Source organism: Notolepis coatsorum (assembly GCF_963971535.1).
Source record: "Notolepis coatsorum genome assembly, chromosome: 5".
NCBI lineage: Eukaryota > Metazoa > Chordata > Actinopteri > Aulopiformes > Paralepididae > Notolepis > Notolepis coatsorum.
This window is the reverse complement of record NC_140169.1, coordinates 80,299,598-80,318,563: the sequence shown is the minus strand read 5'-3', so window position 1 is coordinate 80,318,563 and position 18,966 is coordinate 80,299,598. Positions and strand designations below refer to the sequence as shown.

Here is an 18,966-nt window from a genome sequence, read left to right as displayed (position 1 = left end):
GCGGAGAAAAAAGAGTAGTCTTGGGTTGAGTAACCGCCACATATCAATAACCCCTGTGTCTTTAGACCAGGCACGTAGGGCCGCGGTCGCTTGCTTCTGATCGTGGGTTTCAGCATTACTGGACTTATCAATCAATGGATCCCAAATGGCATTGAAATCAGTACCCACTATAAATGAGTACTAGTAGTTTCAACATCTATGTAGTGAGTACAGTATAAAAGTTAGCGTCATACACATTAGGGGCATAGGAGCATAGGGGCATCAGAGCAATTTTCCTGTTAGAGTATTCCATCTTAGCAATAGTAATTCGACCTTCTGCATCAGACCACACGTCTAATAGTTTAATATTCAACTTTCGCTTAGCTACTATGGCTACTCCACGGGACCTAGTGCTAAAAGAAGAGGAGCTTATGTTTTGATAAAATTGGTTTGCAAGTCAGCCATTAAAATATGCGTTTCACTCAGCAAAGCCACATCCACCTCCTGCCTTTTCAACCATGTTAGTACACTTGTGCGTTTATGTGGAATATTAAGGCCCCCTGTATTCCAGATCAAGATGTTTAAATTAGCCATAGTCCAACCAGGTTGCAGTATGACTGAACGTGATTCCCTTGAAGTAGAGTAAGGTCCTGTTGGGCGAGAGCAAACACATAATAGAGCGAGCCACAAGAAATGAAAAACAAAAATCCCTGTATCCCCCCCTCCCCTCCCCCCTCCCCCCCTTCAAATATCTTGTCCGATGTCGATCAAACATCAGTTGGCACTGTGACCGGGTCACAGCAACCACAACCACATTACGTAACTTAACCATACTAAAAATTGTATATTGTAACGATTTAGAATTAGGGGAACCCCCCTTCGCTCAACAGAGAGGATAAATCTATATAGAGCTCAGTGCATAGAACATTGTGCAGACGATAAAAGCACCTGAAACACAGGAGTTAAACTTGAGTAAAGTGAAGTACTCATAACACATGTTGAAATAATACCACTGTGGTAATAAACCTCGAGCATTACCGTGCTGCCATCGTGGAGGTAATGCAGCGTCGGTGGCGGCCATGTGCACTGCCGCACTGCTGTGATAAGAAAGAAGGTTAAAATTCAGATTCAGATTCAGACAACTTTATTGATCCCGCGTGGGGCAATTCATATTTGCAGCTTCATACGCAACAAAGACAAACAAACAACAAAACAAAACATCTCAACGACAGCACGGCAAAAAAAAGAGAAAAGAGAAACACTCCATGTGATACACAATCCAGCAAAGTAAAAGTAAAAACAGACAACCAAGTGCAAAAGGCTACTTAAAATGACTACTGTCTGTGTTTAAAAGTCTGATAGCCGCAGTCTAAAAGCACGCAGTCTCAGCAATGTTAGCTAGGAGAGTCTTGACCTGCTACCCGCAGACAGCTCGTTGCCAGGGGGTCACCCCCCTTGGTTGAACGGTTCATAAGCCCATACAGTCTGTTTGAGTGAAACTTGTGATATTCATTTTGCCCGGGCAGAGCTGGACAAAGATAATATACATAACAATCTAAGCGCAGTTCAATGCATAGTTCGAGTGACAGACGATACAAAAAAAAGAAACCGATACTCTAAGAATAAAGGACGTCTGAATTACATTTCAAATAGTCAATATTCATGCTTGTAACTGAGATAATACTGTATAGAGAAGTCGAGTGTTACCGTTCTGAGGACTGAAAAATCTGCGGTCGGCTGTGTTTACAACAGTGCTAGCTTGGATAGCTAGCTGGTGTGCTAACAGCTCTCGTGCTCCAGAGCCGTTAGCTTGGTTAGCTGGTATGCTAGCAGGCCTCGTGTGAAGCCCGCTCCACTCTTCAGGGCCGCTAGCTTGGATAGCTAGCATGCTAGCAGGCCTTGTGTGAAGCCAGCCTCCGGTACCTGCTCCGGCCTCTCACTCTCCGTCACTCGAGGTCTGCTCCACCGGGGGCGGTCTGTTCCTCTCAGTCGGGATGTTTGTATTGCTTTTCCGAATGAAGTCCTTCCCCTCGGATGGTGACTTGAATAGACGGTTGCACGACACCTCTCCTCGTCCCGTCTTTACTTTCAGCGTTGCCGGGAACAGTAGGTATACCTCCACCGCCCTTTCACGGGCGAGATCCATGGCCCTGGCGAAAGCTCTACGGCACCTAGCTGTGTAGTCACTGAAATCTGCGGCGAATCTCAGGGTACGGCCGTTCACCACTGGAGGATTCAACCTGGCTTCCTTTAGAATATCCTGTCTTGTCTGGAACCTCAGGCAGCAGAAGTTGAATGTGCGTGGGTTTGTACGCTCGCTCTTCATCAGGGTAGCGGCTCTGAAAATCCTGTGAGCTCTCTCTATCTCGGGACAGGCTAGCTTCGGGAACCACTTCGGTATAATTTTCTCGAGGAACTTAATCGGCGCGTCCTCCTCCACTTCATTGGGTAACCCGTATATTCTAACATTGCATCTCCTGCCACGGTCCTCCAGATCTGCAGTCTTCATTTCACAAGCCTGCAGCTTATCCTCCAAGGACGATATCACCGTGGCGTTGGTATCAGCCACCTCCACGACTGCGGTTAGCCTCTCTTCCACCATGGCTAACCGTGTGTCTATGCTGGCTACCGTCTCCTGGAGCGCATCTACCCTGTCGGTTAGCTTAGCCATCTCCTCACGGAATATCGACCTAATGAGCTCCTTATCCACGGCGTTCAGCGTTCCCATCCTGGTCTGTGTCTGTTTAGACATGGTTCTAACGTAAAATAAAATCAAATGGTATAAAAATAAAAAGGTAATCAGACTTAATGTGGCTTGGTTGCTGAGCTCCACAAAATCAGCCAGCCATGCGTTGCTGATTGGAACCGGAAGCCATCCTTCAGACTACTGCTTGACCTTACTCCTAGAACCCACCTCACTAGGGTTGGGCACCGAGAACCGGTTCCTAACTTCCGGTTCTGGAAGTGAATAGTATGAAATAAGCTGTGACCTGTTTTGACCTGCACCTCAAATAATCGGAATCGAGAATCGGTTAGAACAGGAATCGAAATGGAGAATCGGAATCGGAATCGTTCAAATCCAAACGATGCCCAACCCTACACCTCACCCCTGCCCACTTTGACAACCTAGGATGGCTTAGAGTAGACAACAGAGTACAGAAACTTGCAATGGGCCTGGTCTACAAGATACACTAAACGACTAAGGTACCCATGTACATGTCAAAATACTTCCCAAAGGTCAGTGAATACCACGACCACAACACCAGAGGGAGCTCCACAAATCATGTTAAACCCAGATTCGGCTCAAACAAGGGACTAAACACGTTTAGCAATTATGCCACATCAATGTGGAACGCCCTACCCACAGCTGTAAAGGAATGTAAATCACTACCCACTTTCAAAACCGCTCTCAAGGAGCACCTACGGGAGACTGCAATTCGAAACTGGCCCCTGTAAATGTCCTAACCCAACCCCCGCCAATGTACAGTAAATGTCCTAACCCAATAATACACAAGACCCTCTTCTTGGGACCAAGTAAAGTTTCGTCGATAATACAATGTACAGTTACCCCACCCCTCCACCCCACCAACCCAACCTCCTCCAATGTACAGTTTCTTCGTCAAATGTATATACTCTTTTTTTAGACTATTTTTGTATCACAAACAATACTGTATTTGTAAATCTGGTATGTCATAAATGTATAGATGTAGCAGTATTGTCTATCTGTATGTCATGTTATGATGAATTGAAAATGGGGGACCCTGATGTTAACAAGACAAAAGTCTTTCTCTGGTCTGCATCCCCTTAACAATTGTGTGTATTGAGCTGTATTGTATTGTACCCATTCTGCAATCTGTTAATAACATTTTTAATCAATCAATCAATCAATCTATGCGGCAGAATTGTTACAATAGCCGATAATCCATTTTCCCAATGATGAATCCCTATACGGGTGGAACAACCAGTGACGTCAGACTACAGGTATAGGGACAAGGCTCAGAAAATAGTATCCCCTTCATGGTGAGTTTGACAAGCTTCCATCTGGAAGGCGCATTTCCCTAGCCCCCCAAAAACATATTTAAGTCTTTCATCCCACATGCCATTGCTCTGATGAATTCTTAGCTTTTCATTTTAACCATGTTAACCATGTTATAACCATAACGTGTTGTCTTGTTTACTGTGTGGTGTTTGTACTGTGTTGGCCTGTTGTCTGTGTGGTGTTTGTACTGTGTTGTCTTGTTGACTGTGTGGTGTTTGTACTGTGTTGTCTTGTTGACTGTGTGGTGTTTGTACTGTGTTGTCTTGTTGACTGTGTGGTGTTTGTACTGTGTTGTCTTGTTGACTGTGTGGTGTTTGTACTGTGTTGTCTTGTTGACTGTGTGGTGTTTGTACTGTGTTGTCTTGTTGACTGTAACCATGGTGAAGCCAAAGACACATTTCCATGAAAGTAGACAAATAAAAAAAGGTATCTATCTATCTACTTGATGGACACTCAGACACATGAGATGGAAACATGCATTTTGATTGTGATATTCTGGACATAAACATGTGAGAAATTAAAAATGTTTTCATCTAAATGATACTGATCTGTTCCGGAGAGAAGCTGTGAGCTACACAGGCTTGAGTTGACGTCTGCTGTGAACAGACTTATCCATCTATCCATCTATCCATCTATCCATCTATCCATCTATCCATCCATCCATCCATCCATCCATCCATCCATCCATCCATCCATCCATCCATCCATCCATCCATCCATCCATCCATCCATCCATCCATCCATCCATCCATCCATCCATCCATCCATCCATCCATCCATCCATCCATCCATCCATCCATCCATCCATCCATCCATCCATCCATCTACTGTATCTTATCTACCTCTCTCTCTCTCTCTCTCAGATATAGAGAAACACAGGCCTCTGGGGGTGGAGCAGAAGCTACGACGGTCCATCTTCTCCGCCCTGCTCAGCTCACCCTCGCCCCGCAGCAACCCCACCCGGCGACGGCCAATAAAACACGACTCTTGGGTAGGTTGGTATTTTTGTCTAGGGATTGGTTTAGGGATTGGTCGAGGGATTGGTCTAGGGATTGGTCGAGGGATTGGTCTAGGGATTGGTCTAGGGATTGGTCTAGGGATTGGTCTAGGGATTGGTCTAGGGATTGGTTTAGGGATTGGTCTAGGGATTGGTTTAGGGATTGGTCTAGGGATTGGTAGGGATTGGTCTAGGGATTGGTTTAGGGATTGGTCTAGGGATTGGTTTAGGGATTGGTCGAGGGATTGGTCTAGGGCAGGGGTCAGCAACCTTTTTGACATGGAGTGCCTGTTTGAAATATAGTTGTAACTAGTGTGCCTCAACAATATTCCATGCATCGTAATTTTTTTTCTCATAATCAGGTCTTTTTAATGATAATTTTTACATTATTACATCATTATTGTTATTGTTATTATTAACAATATTATTATGATGGTTGTATCAACCCTAAATCTGAGTTGGGGGAGGGGGGGGGGGGGATGCAATGCAGACAAACAGCTGCATACAGTGCGACCATTTCACTCACATTTGCCCATTCATTTTTGGACACATCACACACCATTGGTGTGTGTACTGTACGTGTGCTGTCATAGCTCCACCTACAGGCCTAATGGAGAACACCAGGAGAACACCAGGATGTGAATGGAGGGTGAATGTGAGGTATATCGTGTAAATAAGTTTTGATTGATCGCAAGACTACACTGTAAAAAAAAATATAATAATAAGTTACCAGAACTTAAAAATATTGAGTTCAGTTACTGTGCATTAAGGTTTTCAGTTTTCAATCCATAATAAGTTAACAGAAAAATAAGTACACAACCACATTATTTCAACATAATAAAACTATGTTTATTGTCATTGTTTTAAGAACACAAGTTGACTTGTATTGGTAATACTCACATTTTGAGTAAAATAAATGGCTTTTAACATGTGCAATGTTCAATGAAATAGAAAAATAAATAATACAATTTGTTGATTAATCCCACTGGTCACAATGGTGACCGTAATAATGTTTTTGTTATAAGGCTCTGCAAATGTTACTGAATGATGTAGCAATGTATTTCCAGCTAAATTGAAATAATAAACAAATAAAGGGTCTCAATTAAATATGTGGTAGTAAAAAGAACTTGTGGGAGGATTTCAACAAGATGAATGCGACAACAGTGCAAAATATGTCACTATAATATTTCAAAGCAAAAAAAAAAAAAAAAAAAATATATATATATATATATTTTTTTTTAATGCTGCCCCCTGTGCCTATGCAGGCACGCGTGCCTAGGGTTGCCGACCCCTGGTCTAGGGATTGGTTTAGGGATTGGTCGAGGGATTGGTCGAGGGATTGGTCCAACTAGAACAATGCTGACTTGTTGTACATTACTTGTAAGTTGCTTTGGATAAAAGCATTGGCTAAATTACAAAATGCAAATGTAAATGTAAATCCATTCCACCCCTTTAAGCAGAACTCAGAATGTAAGTCTGTTGATCATGGTATTTCTTCATCACTTTCTTCAGTGATATGGCTAGCACTGGAAATACATTCAAGGTGATAGTTAAATACACCTGGCAGGTAATTACATGACATGACACGGCAGGAAATGACATCACAACGCAGGTGTGCCTGTGCAATATGACCAAATTAATGACCTATCAAAATAGAGTCCAAACATAAATTATACATATATATAGATATATCTATATCTAACACCAATCTATATTATAAACAATACAATACAAAACAAAACAAAATTACCAGATACTTGATAACATATAACATGCCCATTAATTTATAGGGCTAATTGAGCCACTTTACGTATTTAATTAATTCCTTTCAAATTATACATTGGGCATCTTTGTGAAACATGCCTCTAGTTTAGCAACAAACAACAACTTTAATAAAACCAGAAATAACACTGTAGGTGTAAGGAGGTTAGAGGAAACAGGTTAAAACGTTCTCTTCATTCATTCCTCTAGGTTCGATGCAATTGAACAGGTGGATATAATAACATTCACGTTGCAACAGCAGCTTGTGTCTGTCTCCACCTCGCTCTGGCCTGAGTACGAACTCTAGTCCCATATATTTGAGATCGTTGACGGTATGATTCTTGATTTAAAGGCTCTCGTTGTTTTGCCCACATAAGAAAAATTACAAGGACATTTTAGCAAATACACCAGATTGGACGAATTACACGTAATCCGTCCTTTGACTGGGATATTTTTCCCCGTTTTAGGATGTGCGAAAAATGTATCTTTAATCATACCCTGGCACTGTTCACAGGATTGGCAGGGAAAATTCCCATCTGGGATATTGGACATAAAATGAGAAGGTTTCTTTAAGGGCAAATCAGTTTTGACTAGGAGATTAGATAAATTCGCTTGTCTCTTGTAAAAATAGTTAGGCGAATGCTGAAACGCTGTCCCTATAAGAGGGTCGGTCTGCAGAATATGCCAATGTTTATTGACAATACTCCGTGTGTCTCTCGTGATAGGGCTGTAAGTAGACACAAAAGATACTTTGTCTGTTTTATCTTCTTTCTTTCTGGGGGTGAACAACGTGGCCCTATCGATATGTTTGGTTTTATTCAGGGCTTTGAGTGTCAAATCGGCACTGTAGCCTCTCTCGTGGAAACTGCCTCCTACAGACTTACTAGTTACCATAGATGTAGTCAGTCTTTACCCCAGCATTCCACATGCTGATGCGCTTGACGCTCTGAGTTTTTATTTAAACTCGAGGGAAGTATTACTCCCCCCTACAGAAGCGCTAGTTAGTTTAACTGACCAGTTCTAACTAGAAATTATTTTAGATTCCAAGATAAATACTATTTGCAAAACAGAGGCCTCAGCATGGGCTCTCCAGCCGCTGTGAACCTAGCCAATCTGTATATGTCCAAATATGAAGTAGATCATATCTTTAATAATAACCCGTTTGAGAAATGTGTCAAATCTTATATGCGCTATATTGACGATCTGTTTTTTATTTGGTCCGGTTCATCATCTGAGCTTTTTGCCTTCCTTGAGTACCTGAACTCCTGTAGAAGAACGATAAAGTTTACATTGAAGTTTGATATGCATAATTTACCCTTCCTCGATGTTCTGATCAAGAAAGCCCCTGATGGCATCTCATTACACACAGAGGTTTTTAAAAAGGAGACAGACCGTAACTCGTTCTTGCATTATTCCAGTTATCACACCCCAGCCTTGAAGAACAGTCTTCCTTATAGCCAAATACTTCGTTATAAGAGAATATGTGATACTGACGATACATTTATTGCACAAGCAAAGGTCCTCCGTGGCAGTTTCCACGAGAGAGGCTACAGTGCCGATTTGACACTCAAAGCCCTGAATAAAACCAAACATATCGATAGGGCCACGTTGTTCACCCCCAGAAAGAAAGAAGATAAAACAGACAAAGTATCTTTTGTGTCTACTTACAGCCCTATCACGAGAGACACACGGAGTATTGTCAATAAACATTGGCATATTCTGCAGACCGACCCTCTTATAGGGACAGCGTTTCAGCATTCGCCTAACTATTTTTACAAGAGACAAGTGAATTTATCTAATCTCCTAGTCAAAACTGATTTGCCCTTAAAGAAACCTTCTCATTTTACGTCCAATATCCCAGATGGGAATTTTCCCTGCCAATCCTGTGTACAGTGCCAGGGTATGATTAAAGATAAATTTTTCGCACATCCTAAAACGGGGGAAAATATCCCAGTCAAAGGACGGATTACGTGTAATTCGTCCAATCTGGTGTATTTGCTAAAATGTCCTTGTAATTTTTCTTATGTGGGCAAGACAACGAGAGCCTTTAAATCAAGAATAAGTGAACACAAATGTGCTGTGAGAAATTCAGATGTCATGTCGTCGGTAGCTCGACATTTCTCTAAGTGTAAACATACCGTCAACAATCTCAAATATATGGGACTAGAGTTAGTACTCAGGCCAGCGCGAGGTGGAGACAGACACAAGTTGCTGTTGCAACGTGAATGTTATTATATCCACCTGTTCAATTGCATCGAACCTAGAGGAATGAATGAAGAGAACGTTTTAACCTGTTTCCTCTAACCTCCTTACTCCTACAGTGTTATTTCTGGTTTTATTAAAGTTGTTGTTTGTTGCTAAACTAGAGGCATGCTTCACAAAGATGCCCAATGTATAATTTGAAAGGAATTAATTAAATACGTAAAGTGGCTCAATTAGCCCTATAAATTAATGGGCATGTTATATGTTATCAAGTATCTGGTAATTTTGTTTTGTTTTGTATTGTATTGTTTATAATATAGATTGGTGTTAGATATAGATATATCTATATATAGGTATAATTTATGTTTGGACTCTATTTTGATAGGTCATTCATTTGGTCATATTGCACAGGCACACCTGCGTTGTGATGTAATTTCCTGCCGTGTCATGTCATGTAATTACCTGCCAGGTGTATTTAACTATCACCTTGAATGTATTTCCAGTGCTAGCCATATCACTGAAGAAGGACATTGTCCGAAACATGTCTGCTTTTTATTCAGGCTGCCATTAAAAACCATTGAACCTGTGAGTGCTGGTCCGGCTACCCTGCTTTTTGATATACTGAACTTTATGGGATTACAGCACCCAGTGTGAGAACTTGTGAGTGTGGTCTAACTTGACTATATTTCTTCATCACTGCCATGAGAGTAGTGACCAAAAAAACAAATGGGAATACCACGATATTACCATTGGTATCATAGTTTAAATTGGATTTTATACCATGGTATTCAATAATTTGTATCATGTTAAATGATTTATACAATGGCCAGAAGCATGGTAAAAACGGAAAGTACCATCAAACTACCATGATACCTTTTTATTTGTATTTCTTACATTTTTATTTTATTTGACAAGGGTTACACACCATAGGCACACTGTGTGCATTTACAGATGCTCAACACTAGGTGGCAGCATGTACCTTAGAATCTTTTTCACCTACAGTGATGATAATCTCTGCTCTGTATATTAAACATCTCCTCTGATTGGCTTTCTTCTCCAGGGGAAGAATGTTCTCTGATTAAACCTCCTTTCGTCCCTCAGGGCTCGTCTCATAAATGTTCTCTCTCACACCTTACTATTGATTAGATCTTATAATTGATAGTCCTTTCACGTTTTGCCCCTATATGTTGGAGAAACTGCAATATTTTCTCCCACATAGTTCTGGGTTGAAGGGGATCTTTGAGTGAGTGTGATGGATGGATACAGTTATGCTGATTGATTGATTGAAAACTTTATTAACAGATTGCAGAATGGGTACAGTACAGTACAGCTCAATACATACAATTGTTAAGGGGATGCAGACCAGAGAAAGACTTTCGTCTTGTTTACATCAGGGTCCCCTATTTTCAATTCATCATGACATATATGACACACACAACATACAGATAGACAGTACTGCTACATCTGTACATTTATGACATACCAGATTTGCAAATACAGTACTGTTTGTGATACAAAAAGTGTCCAGAAAAGAGTGTATATACATTTGACGTAGAAACTGTACATTGGAGGAGGTTGGGTAGGTGGGGTGGGGTTGGGTGGGGGGGGTGGGGGGTGGTGGGGGGACGACGACTGTACATTGGAGGTGGGGGGGGGGGGGGGGTTGGTGGGGGGGGGGGGACACTGTACACTGTACATTGGAATACTGACAAAGCCATACTTGGTCATTTACTGTAGAATAGAATAGAATAGAAGAATAGAATAGATCTTTATTGTCATTGTTACAGTTGTTACAACGAAATTTAAAAATGCAACCCGAAGTGCTAGTAAAAAAATAATAACAGTCCTAAACACAGTGTTAAATATAAAAACAGGGGTGGGGCGTAAATAACATTAATAAAACAGGGGGGTATAAAATATAATTGCACTATCTCTTAATGTTGTGTGTGTGTGTGCGTGTGCGTGGGGGGGGGGGGGGTGCAAGGAGACTGTTGTTTTAAAATTTAGCTGAGTTTAGTGCACATATGGCCCTGGGATAAAAACTAAACTTCAGTCTGTTTGTCCGGGTGGGCATGACGCTGAAACGCCTGCCCGAGCGCAGCCGCACGAGGTGCTTGTTGCCCGGGTGGTGTGGGTCCTTCAGTATTTTTACTGCTTTTTTGAGGCAGCGGGAGTTGTATAGTCCCTCCAGTGAGGGGAGGGGGCAGCCGATGATCTTCTGGGCCTAGTTGACGACCCTCTGGAGCGCCTTCCTCTCTGCGGCTGTGCAGCTGAGGAACCACACATTTATGCAGTAGGTGAGGATGCTTTCCACGGAGCAGCGGTAAAAAGACACAAGCAGGTCTTGTCTGAGGTGGTAGTTTCTCAGTACTCTCAGGAAGTAGAGTCTCTGCTGTGCCTTTTTCACTATCGCCGTGGTGTTGATTCTCCAGGTCAGGTCATCCTCCAGGTGGACACCCAGGAACTTGATGACCGAGACTCTCTCCACACATCCCCCGTCGATATACAGGGGCTGTATGTCTGTCTTCTTCCTCCTGTAGTCCACGATCATCTCCTGGGTCTTTAGATTTAGGTACAACTGGGTTAGGACATTTGTAGGGGCCAGTTTCGAATTGCAGTCTCCCGTAGGTGTTCTTTGAGAGTGTTTTTGAAAGTGGGTAGTGATTCACATTCCTTTACAGCTTTGGTTGGGCGCTCCACATTGATGTGGCATAATTGCGAAACGTGTTTAGTCGCTTGTTTGAGCCGAATCTGGGTTTAACATGATTTGTGGAGCTCCCTCTGGTGTTGTGATCGTGGTATTCACTGATCTTTGGGAAGTATTTTGACATGTACATGGGTACCTTGGTCGTGTAGTGTATCTTGTAGACCAGGCCCATTGCAAGTTGCTGTACTCTGTCGTCTACTCTAAGCCATCCTAGGTTGTCAAAGTGGGCAGGGGTGAGGTGGGTTCTAGGAGTCAGGTCAAGCAGTAGTCTGACTAGTTTGTTTTGAGATGTTTGTAATTTGTTTTTTAGTGCCTTTGAGGTGCTTTGGTACCATGAGGTGCAAGCATAGTCGTAGTACCCTTGAATGAGTGCTCCTGCCAGAGTCTTCAGGGTATTCTTGTTTACCAGAGAGGAGATCCGGTACAAGAATCGAGTTCGTTGGTTGACTTTTTTTATTACATTGGATGCCATTTTGTCACAGGAAAGATTAGCCTCTAGGATGGAACCCAGGTAGGTAATTTCATCTTTCCTTGTGACAATATTGTCACCCACTGTAACTGAGAAGCTCGTATACTATTTTTTCCATGACTTTCGAGATGGATGTAAGGATAGAAACAGGGCGGTAGTTGCCTGGTTCTAATTTGCTGCCATTTTTGTGCAGGGGTGTTACTCTCGCAATTTTGAAGTCCTTGGGGACGTGTCCCTGTTTTATGGAGAGGTTTATTATGTGTGTGATGACTGGGGTGATGGCGGCTGCTGAGTCTCTGAGGAATTTGGAGGGGATATTGTCATGGCCAGTGGCCTTGTTAGGTTGGAGGGCGCTCAGTTTTTTGAGTACCTCATCTGTAGTTACCATTTCCAGCGCGTTAGATCGACTGCGTCTTTCATAAATCATCTAACGGCGTCTGATTATTGACTGTGGTATTGATATACAGATAGAAATGAGAGGTCTTCATCAGAAATAAATATAATTGGACCCATCTGCAATTTATTTGTGGCTCATGAATTAATTTACTTGCCGATTGATTGATTACAATGGAACACAGTAGCGGATGGTCTGGTAGATGTGCAGAACAGTGTATCTCTGAGACAGGCTTGTAGTTCACAGTGATGTGCAGAGATGCAGAACAGTGTATCCTGATGAGAGTGCGGAAATACCACCACATCACCCCCATCTTCAAGTCCCTTCACTGGCTCCCTGTCTCACTCAGGATTGAGTTCAAAGTCTCCCTGCTCACCCACAAATGCCTCTACGGAAACGCCCCCCTATACCTCAAAGAACTCATCACCCCTCACTCCTCCTCTCGACATCTCCGCTCTGGCCAGGCAAACCTCCTCCAGCGCCCAAGGACCAATCTCTGCACTATGGGAGATCGGGCTTTTTGCTCCTCCGCTCCCAGTCTGTGGAATGCTCTCCCTGACTACCTGAGAGCACCACAGACTGTGGATGTTTTTAAGAAAGGCCTCAAAACCCACCTTTTTAGTAGAACCTTCTGTTGACCTTTTATCAAATTTTTTGCTCCACACATTTTATGTTCTTTTACCAATTTCTTTTATCAGTTTTATTATTCTATGTTTCTCTATGTTATTTTATGTTTTAGTCTTGCCTATTTTTCTATTCTTTCTTTCCTTTATTCTCGCTAGCTTTTAAGTTCCTTTAACTGTAGCGCTCTGAGAGTTGCCCCGCAACTGTAAAGCGCATTACAAATTAAATCTATTATTATTATTATTATTATTATTATTATTATTATTATTATTATTATTATTATTATTATTATTATTATTATTATTATTATTATTATTATTATTATTATTATTATTATTATTATTATTATTATTATTATTATTATTATTATTATTATTGTTCACAGTGATGTGCAGAGATGCAGAACAGTGTATCTCTGAGACAGGCTTGTAGTTCACAGTGATGCCAGTAGGTGTATTGATTCACCGTGTTTGTGTCTCAACAGGATGCAGAGGATGGCCTTGATGATGCGTTCTCAAGGTAATGTATGCAGCGAGTGTGTGTGTGTGTGTGTGTGTGTGTGTGTGTGTGTGTGTGTGTGTGTGTGTGTGTGTGTGTGTGTGTGTGTGTGTGTGTGTGTGTCTGTTTTTTTTTTTTCAAAACTTTGTTTATTGAAGTTTTTTCGTTGCAATATGAGATGAGCACAAGGTCAAATTGTACACATATATGCCAGACCAGGGGAGGAAATTAGGCCACTTTACTCGCCAAATGCGAGTATTTTTTACGTTTGGCGAGTGATTCATGAAGACCACTCGCCAGTCTGGCGAGTATACAAAAAAATAAAACATTCTGCAATCACTGCACTGGCAAACGGTGCGCGTCTTCTGAGTGTTCGCTTTAGTTGACAGTGCCACGGGAGCACTGCACAAGACCACGCGCGGACATATAATGTTTAATAAACGTTTGCGCAGTACTGGCCAACCCGCGGACATATAATAATAAAAGTCCCGCGGTACTACTAGGCTAGCCATCAGGAGCACTCGCAAACAGATAACGTTAAACACAGCAGAAGATGGAAAACAGACAGACTGACCAACGGGGAACTGCATCCAACCCTAGTACAACCATCGAGTATAAGTTACTAAGGACACATTTAAATCACAGAGGTGTAATGTTGTCTACTGGAACTGTATACAGTGGTTAGCTTCTAGTTAGCGTTTTAGCTAACGTTAGCCCTGTGTGCTCAAAGCAGCCAGCTAGGTGTATATCTGTTATGACTATAATGTTTCCAAAAAAGCACCGGACTACGACGTAAGGTTAAACATTTTATTTCATGCTCAAAAGCCCCTGGCTTGCACATCGCAGTCACGAAAGGGGCTAGCTCAACCAGTGCACTGTGCACAACGTCAACAGCACACCAACCCAACTGACGTTACCACAACACTTGACGGTACTTCACAGCACTGTCGTAAGACCACCGTGCTGTCTTAAAGGCACAGTGTGCCTACCCAGATGCATACACAACATTGACGCGGCTTGACATACAAAGAAGTAATTATCACAATTAGCGATTTTTTTTGTCTGGTAAAAAATCTGTTTGGCTGGTAAAAAGAATCAGATACTCGCCAGTTGGCTGGTAAGCCAAAAAGTTAGTTTCCTCCCCTGTGCCAGACGTATTGCACATATCTACATATAAGTAGTCAAAATAAGTCTGTTGGATAAACAATATACCTATTGCACAAAGCTATGTATAAATAGACAAAATATAGGTCTGTTGAATGTAAATAATATACATATTGCACATGGCTACGTATAAGTAGTCAAAGTATAGGTCTGTTGAATATATAGACTAAAGAGAGTACACCACAAAATAAATATAGATATTGTTTTGGACATACAGTCAATTAAACAGATATGTACACTCAGGACAAGCACTGTACAGCAGGAATAGAGGAATGGAACACATTATTTTTTTTTTTTAAGTGAGAAGGTAGACATCGGTTACATTTGCACATGTAGATAGGTCAATCGACTGGACTGTGCTAGGCTAGGAGTGAGCATTATTTATGGGGGGGTCGATTGAACCTTGTTCCCCAACATAGGTAAAGAAACGACCCCATGTTTTATAAAATCTAGCTGTAGAACCCCTTATGACACACCTTATTTTCTCCATCTTAAGGAAGTGCAAAATATCCCTGAGCCACATAGAGTGAGATGGAGGAGTGGGTGACTTCCAATGCAGTAAAATGAGACGTCTAGCCAGGGGAGTAACAAATGCCACCAGGTCAGCTTTATATCGTGGCAGAGACAGAGTAGTAGGGGAAATAGAGACACCAAAGCAAGCAGTTATGGCAGTCGGGCTGATTGGGATCTCAATACTATTTGAGATAGTTTCAAATATTTCAGATATTTCAGTGTGTCTGTTTCTATGTGGATGTTATGATGATGCATTATTCAATGTTGAATAAAGACAAGGTCACTCACTCCTATATTCATACCTGTACTATACTATTATTACGACTACTACTACTACTACTACTACTACTACTACTACTACTACTACTACTACTACTACTACTACTACTACTACTACTACTACTACTATTGTTACCACTATACTACTAGTATGGCAAGCCGTTTTAACATTTATTCCCGTTTTCTAGCTAGCTGGGGACCTAGCTAGCTCATTCACAAGGACAATTTTGCGAATGAACTAGCTGGGTACCCAACTAGCTCATTCGCAAAAAATGACCTAGCTAGCTGGGTACCCAGCTAGTTCATTCACAAAGACACATTTGCGAATGAGCTAGCTCACTACCTAGGTTGCAGATATGTCTTTGCGAATGAGCTAGCTGGTTACCCAGCTAGCTAGGTTGTCCTTGCGAATCAACTAGCTGGGTAGCTAGCTAGCTCATTCGCAAGGACCATTTTGTGAATGAGCTAGTTGGTTAACCAGCTAGCTGATGGTGTTTGGCGGCGGAGGGTGTTTGGGCGTGGAACGGAGGACTGTTTTGGGGCAGAGCAGAGGGTGTTTGGGGGTGGAGGGTGTTTGGGGGCGGATGGTGAGGACAGAGGATGAGCTAGTTCATTAACGAACTAGCTCATTCGCAAGGACACATTTGTGAATGAGCTAGTTCGTTAACCAGCTAGCTCATTCGCAAGGACACATTTTGTGAATGAGCTAGTTCGTTAACCAGCTAGCTCATTCGCAAGGACCATTTTGTGAATGAGCTAGCTGGGTACCCAAGTAGCTCATTCGCAAAGATGACCTAGCTAGCTGGGTACCCAGCTAGCTAATGTGTCTTTGCAAATGAACTAGCTGGGTACCTAGCTAGCTCATTCACAAGGACAATTTTGCAAATGAACTAGCTGGGTACCCAACTAGCTCATTCGCAAACATGACCTAGCTAGCTGGGTACCCAGCTAGTTCATTCACAAAGACACATTTGCGAATGAGCTAGCTCACTACCAAGGTTGCAAATGTGTCAGCTAGCTGGGTACCCAGCTAGCTAGGTAGCACATGTCTTAGCTAGTTAACTAGCCGGCTTTGTCCCATAGGCTTTACACCAAATTTTGCCTCAGCTAGTAGCTAGCTCATTCGCAAAATGGTCCTTGCGAATTAGCTAGCTGGGTACCCAGCTAAAACTACTAAAATGTAGAGAAACAGAAAAGTCAATCAATTAAACCATTTTAATTGATGAATATAACTGCAGACTGAGGTGAAATTGTTTGTGTAGATTTAAACTGACCAATGGATACTAAAGTATTGAGTTTTTTTTTTAAACCCTTTCACTACCACACTACAGAAGGTTAACCCTTTCACTGCCACACGACAGCCGGTTAACCGTGTGGCAGTGAACGGGTTAACCTTCTGTATTGTCACAGTGAAAGGGTTAACCATTTGGTATATTACATTGTCTTTAGGATGTTTAGTTCTCAAAATGTAGCGTGTACACCTGAGAATCCATAACTGGGATTATAGCGGACATACTGTGTGGAAAACATATGACATTATACACTGTAGGTAAAAGTGAGGAATTGTTGAGAAACTGATCATGTAATTTAAAGCAACTATACGTGTAGAATTTGAACAAACACATCGATTCAATGTCAAATTAGTTTCGATAGCTTCGTATAATCACCATAGGAATGATACGTGGGATCTATTTTAGGGTGGATTTGCTCTTTAAAGGGCTGCTGGCCAGTCTTCTCTGTGGACATTCTGTCATCTCTCTGTACACATCTAGAGGTGTTTGTTTCCCATCAGGGAATTATGCTACTTACCTAATATTGTTGTTCAAAGAGTTTCACTATGTAAATGTGTCTGTATTGTACTGAACACCACGTGTTTTGATCAAGACCTTGTAGTTGACTTGTAGTTATACATTATCCCCCTTTCTCTCTCTCTCACACATACACACACACACACACACACACACACACACACACACACACACACACACACACACACACACACACACACACACACACACACACACACACACACGCACACGCATACACACACAATCAATCAATCAAATCCTTTATTTAACCACATAAGCATCATTGAGATTAAAATCTCTTTTTCAAGAGCGATCTGGCCAAGCAATGCAGCAGAACGTTTCAACATAAAAAAGAACATCACAATAAAATACAGATAAAACATTCACAGCAAGATCCAATTTCACACACACACACACACACACACACACACACACACACACACACACACACACACACACACACACACACACACACACACACACACACACACACACACACACACACACGCACACACACACACACGCACACACACACACACACACACACACACACACACACCGATGACAAAGGGCCCATGCCATTTATTCTGTCCCTTCAATAGCAAATGAACAGAGAACAGCCAAAGGCCCATTTGTGGACCGTGATCAATCACCTTGAGACAGATTGGCCCACTCTGTTTGTTTAGCTGTTATTCTGAGCTCCAATTGATCAGGCTAACCGCTCTCTCTGCTACACATTATCACATTATAACAAACAAACTTGTCTTGTTATAACAATATAATAAGTTATCACATTATAACATGAACACATTTTATGTTAAAACAATAAGTTCGTTAAAACATAAAATGTTTCACGCTATAAGGTGATAAATAGTATATTGTTATAACAAGAACAGTTTCTTGTTATAAATATAAAGTTTGTACGTCGTAATAACGTGAAAATATATTGCTATTACGAGAAAAACATCTTGTTATAACAATAAACATTTCACGTTATACAGTATTTCTGATGTGGCAGCAATACGCTTCCGTATAGTTCCCATTGCTCTCCTGTTTGAGCCTGCTGCTTTGTTTTAAATATATGTACTGTAACCGGTGTGATCTCACTCTGCATTGTGTTTCGATTCAACCCCTGTTAAGGGACCGCCCTGAGTGGGAGTTGAACCCCGGTCTCCCGTGCCGCGGGCGGCCTCACAGACCACTGTACCAAGAGGTGAATTCACTTCTTGCTAATGGCTCTGGATGTCTCTGGGGAGTGAGTTTACTTGCAGTACCGCTTACCGTCCACAGCCACTTCACTATACAAGTCCATCGTGACTGTGGATAGACATGCGGTACCTCCGTTACACTCACCCCCCTAAACTCACTCCACCCAGGGCATCCGGGTCTATCGGCACCAAGTGTGACCGGTGTACTTAGACGGCGTTGTGTTAAAGATGACAGACAGGGAGACTGTTGGTTGTATTTATTTTCAGCCTGTTTGGTTACAAAGGCACAAAATGCAGCAGCATTAGGGACACAGTCATGACGCT

The 18,966-nt window shown here is 42.0% G+C and overlaps 1 protein-coding gene across 1 annotated transcript in view; it reads left to right on the top strand.

The window, feature by feature from the left end:
- Positions 1-18,966, top strand: part of LOC311229059 (low density lipoprotein receptor adapter protein 1) — a 262,157-nt gene that overhangs the window by 233,505 nt on the left and 9,686 nt on the right. The window contains exons 7-8 of the mRNA XM_084315069.1: positions 4,882-5,009; positions 13,657-13,691. Coding sequence (XP_084171195.1) covers positions 4,882-5,009; positions 13,657-13,691 — 163 coding nt within the window. The remainder of the gene's footprint in view (positions 1-4,881; positions 5,010-13,656; positions 13,692-18,966) is intronic.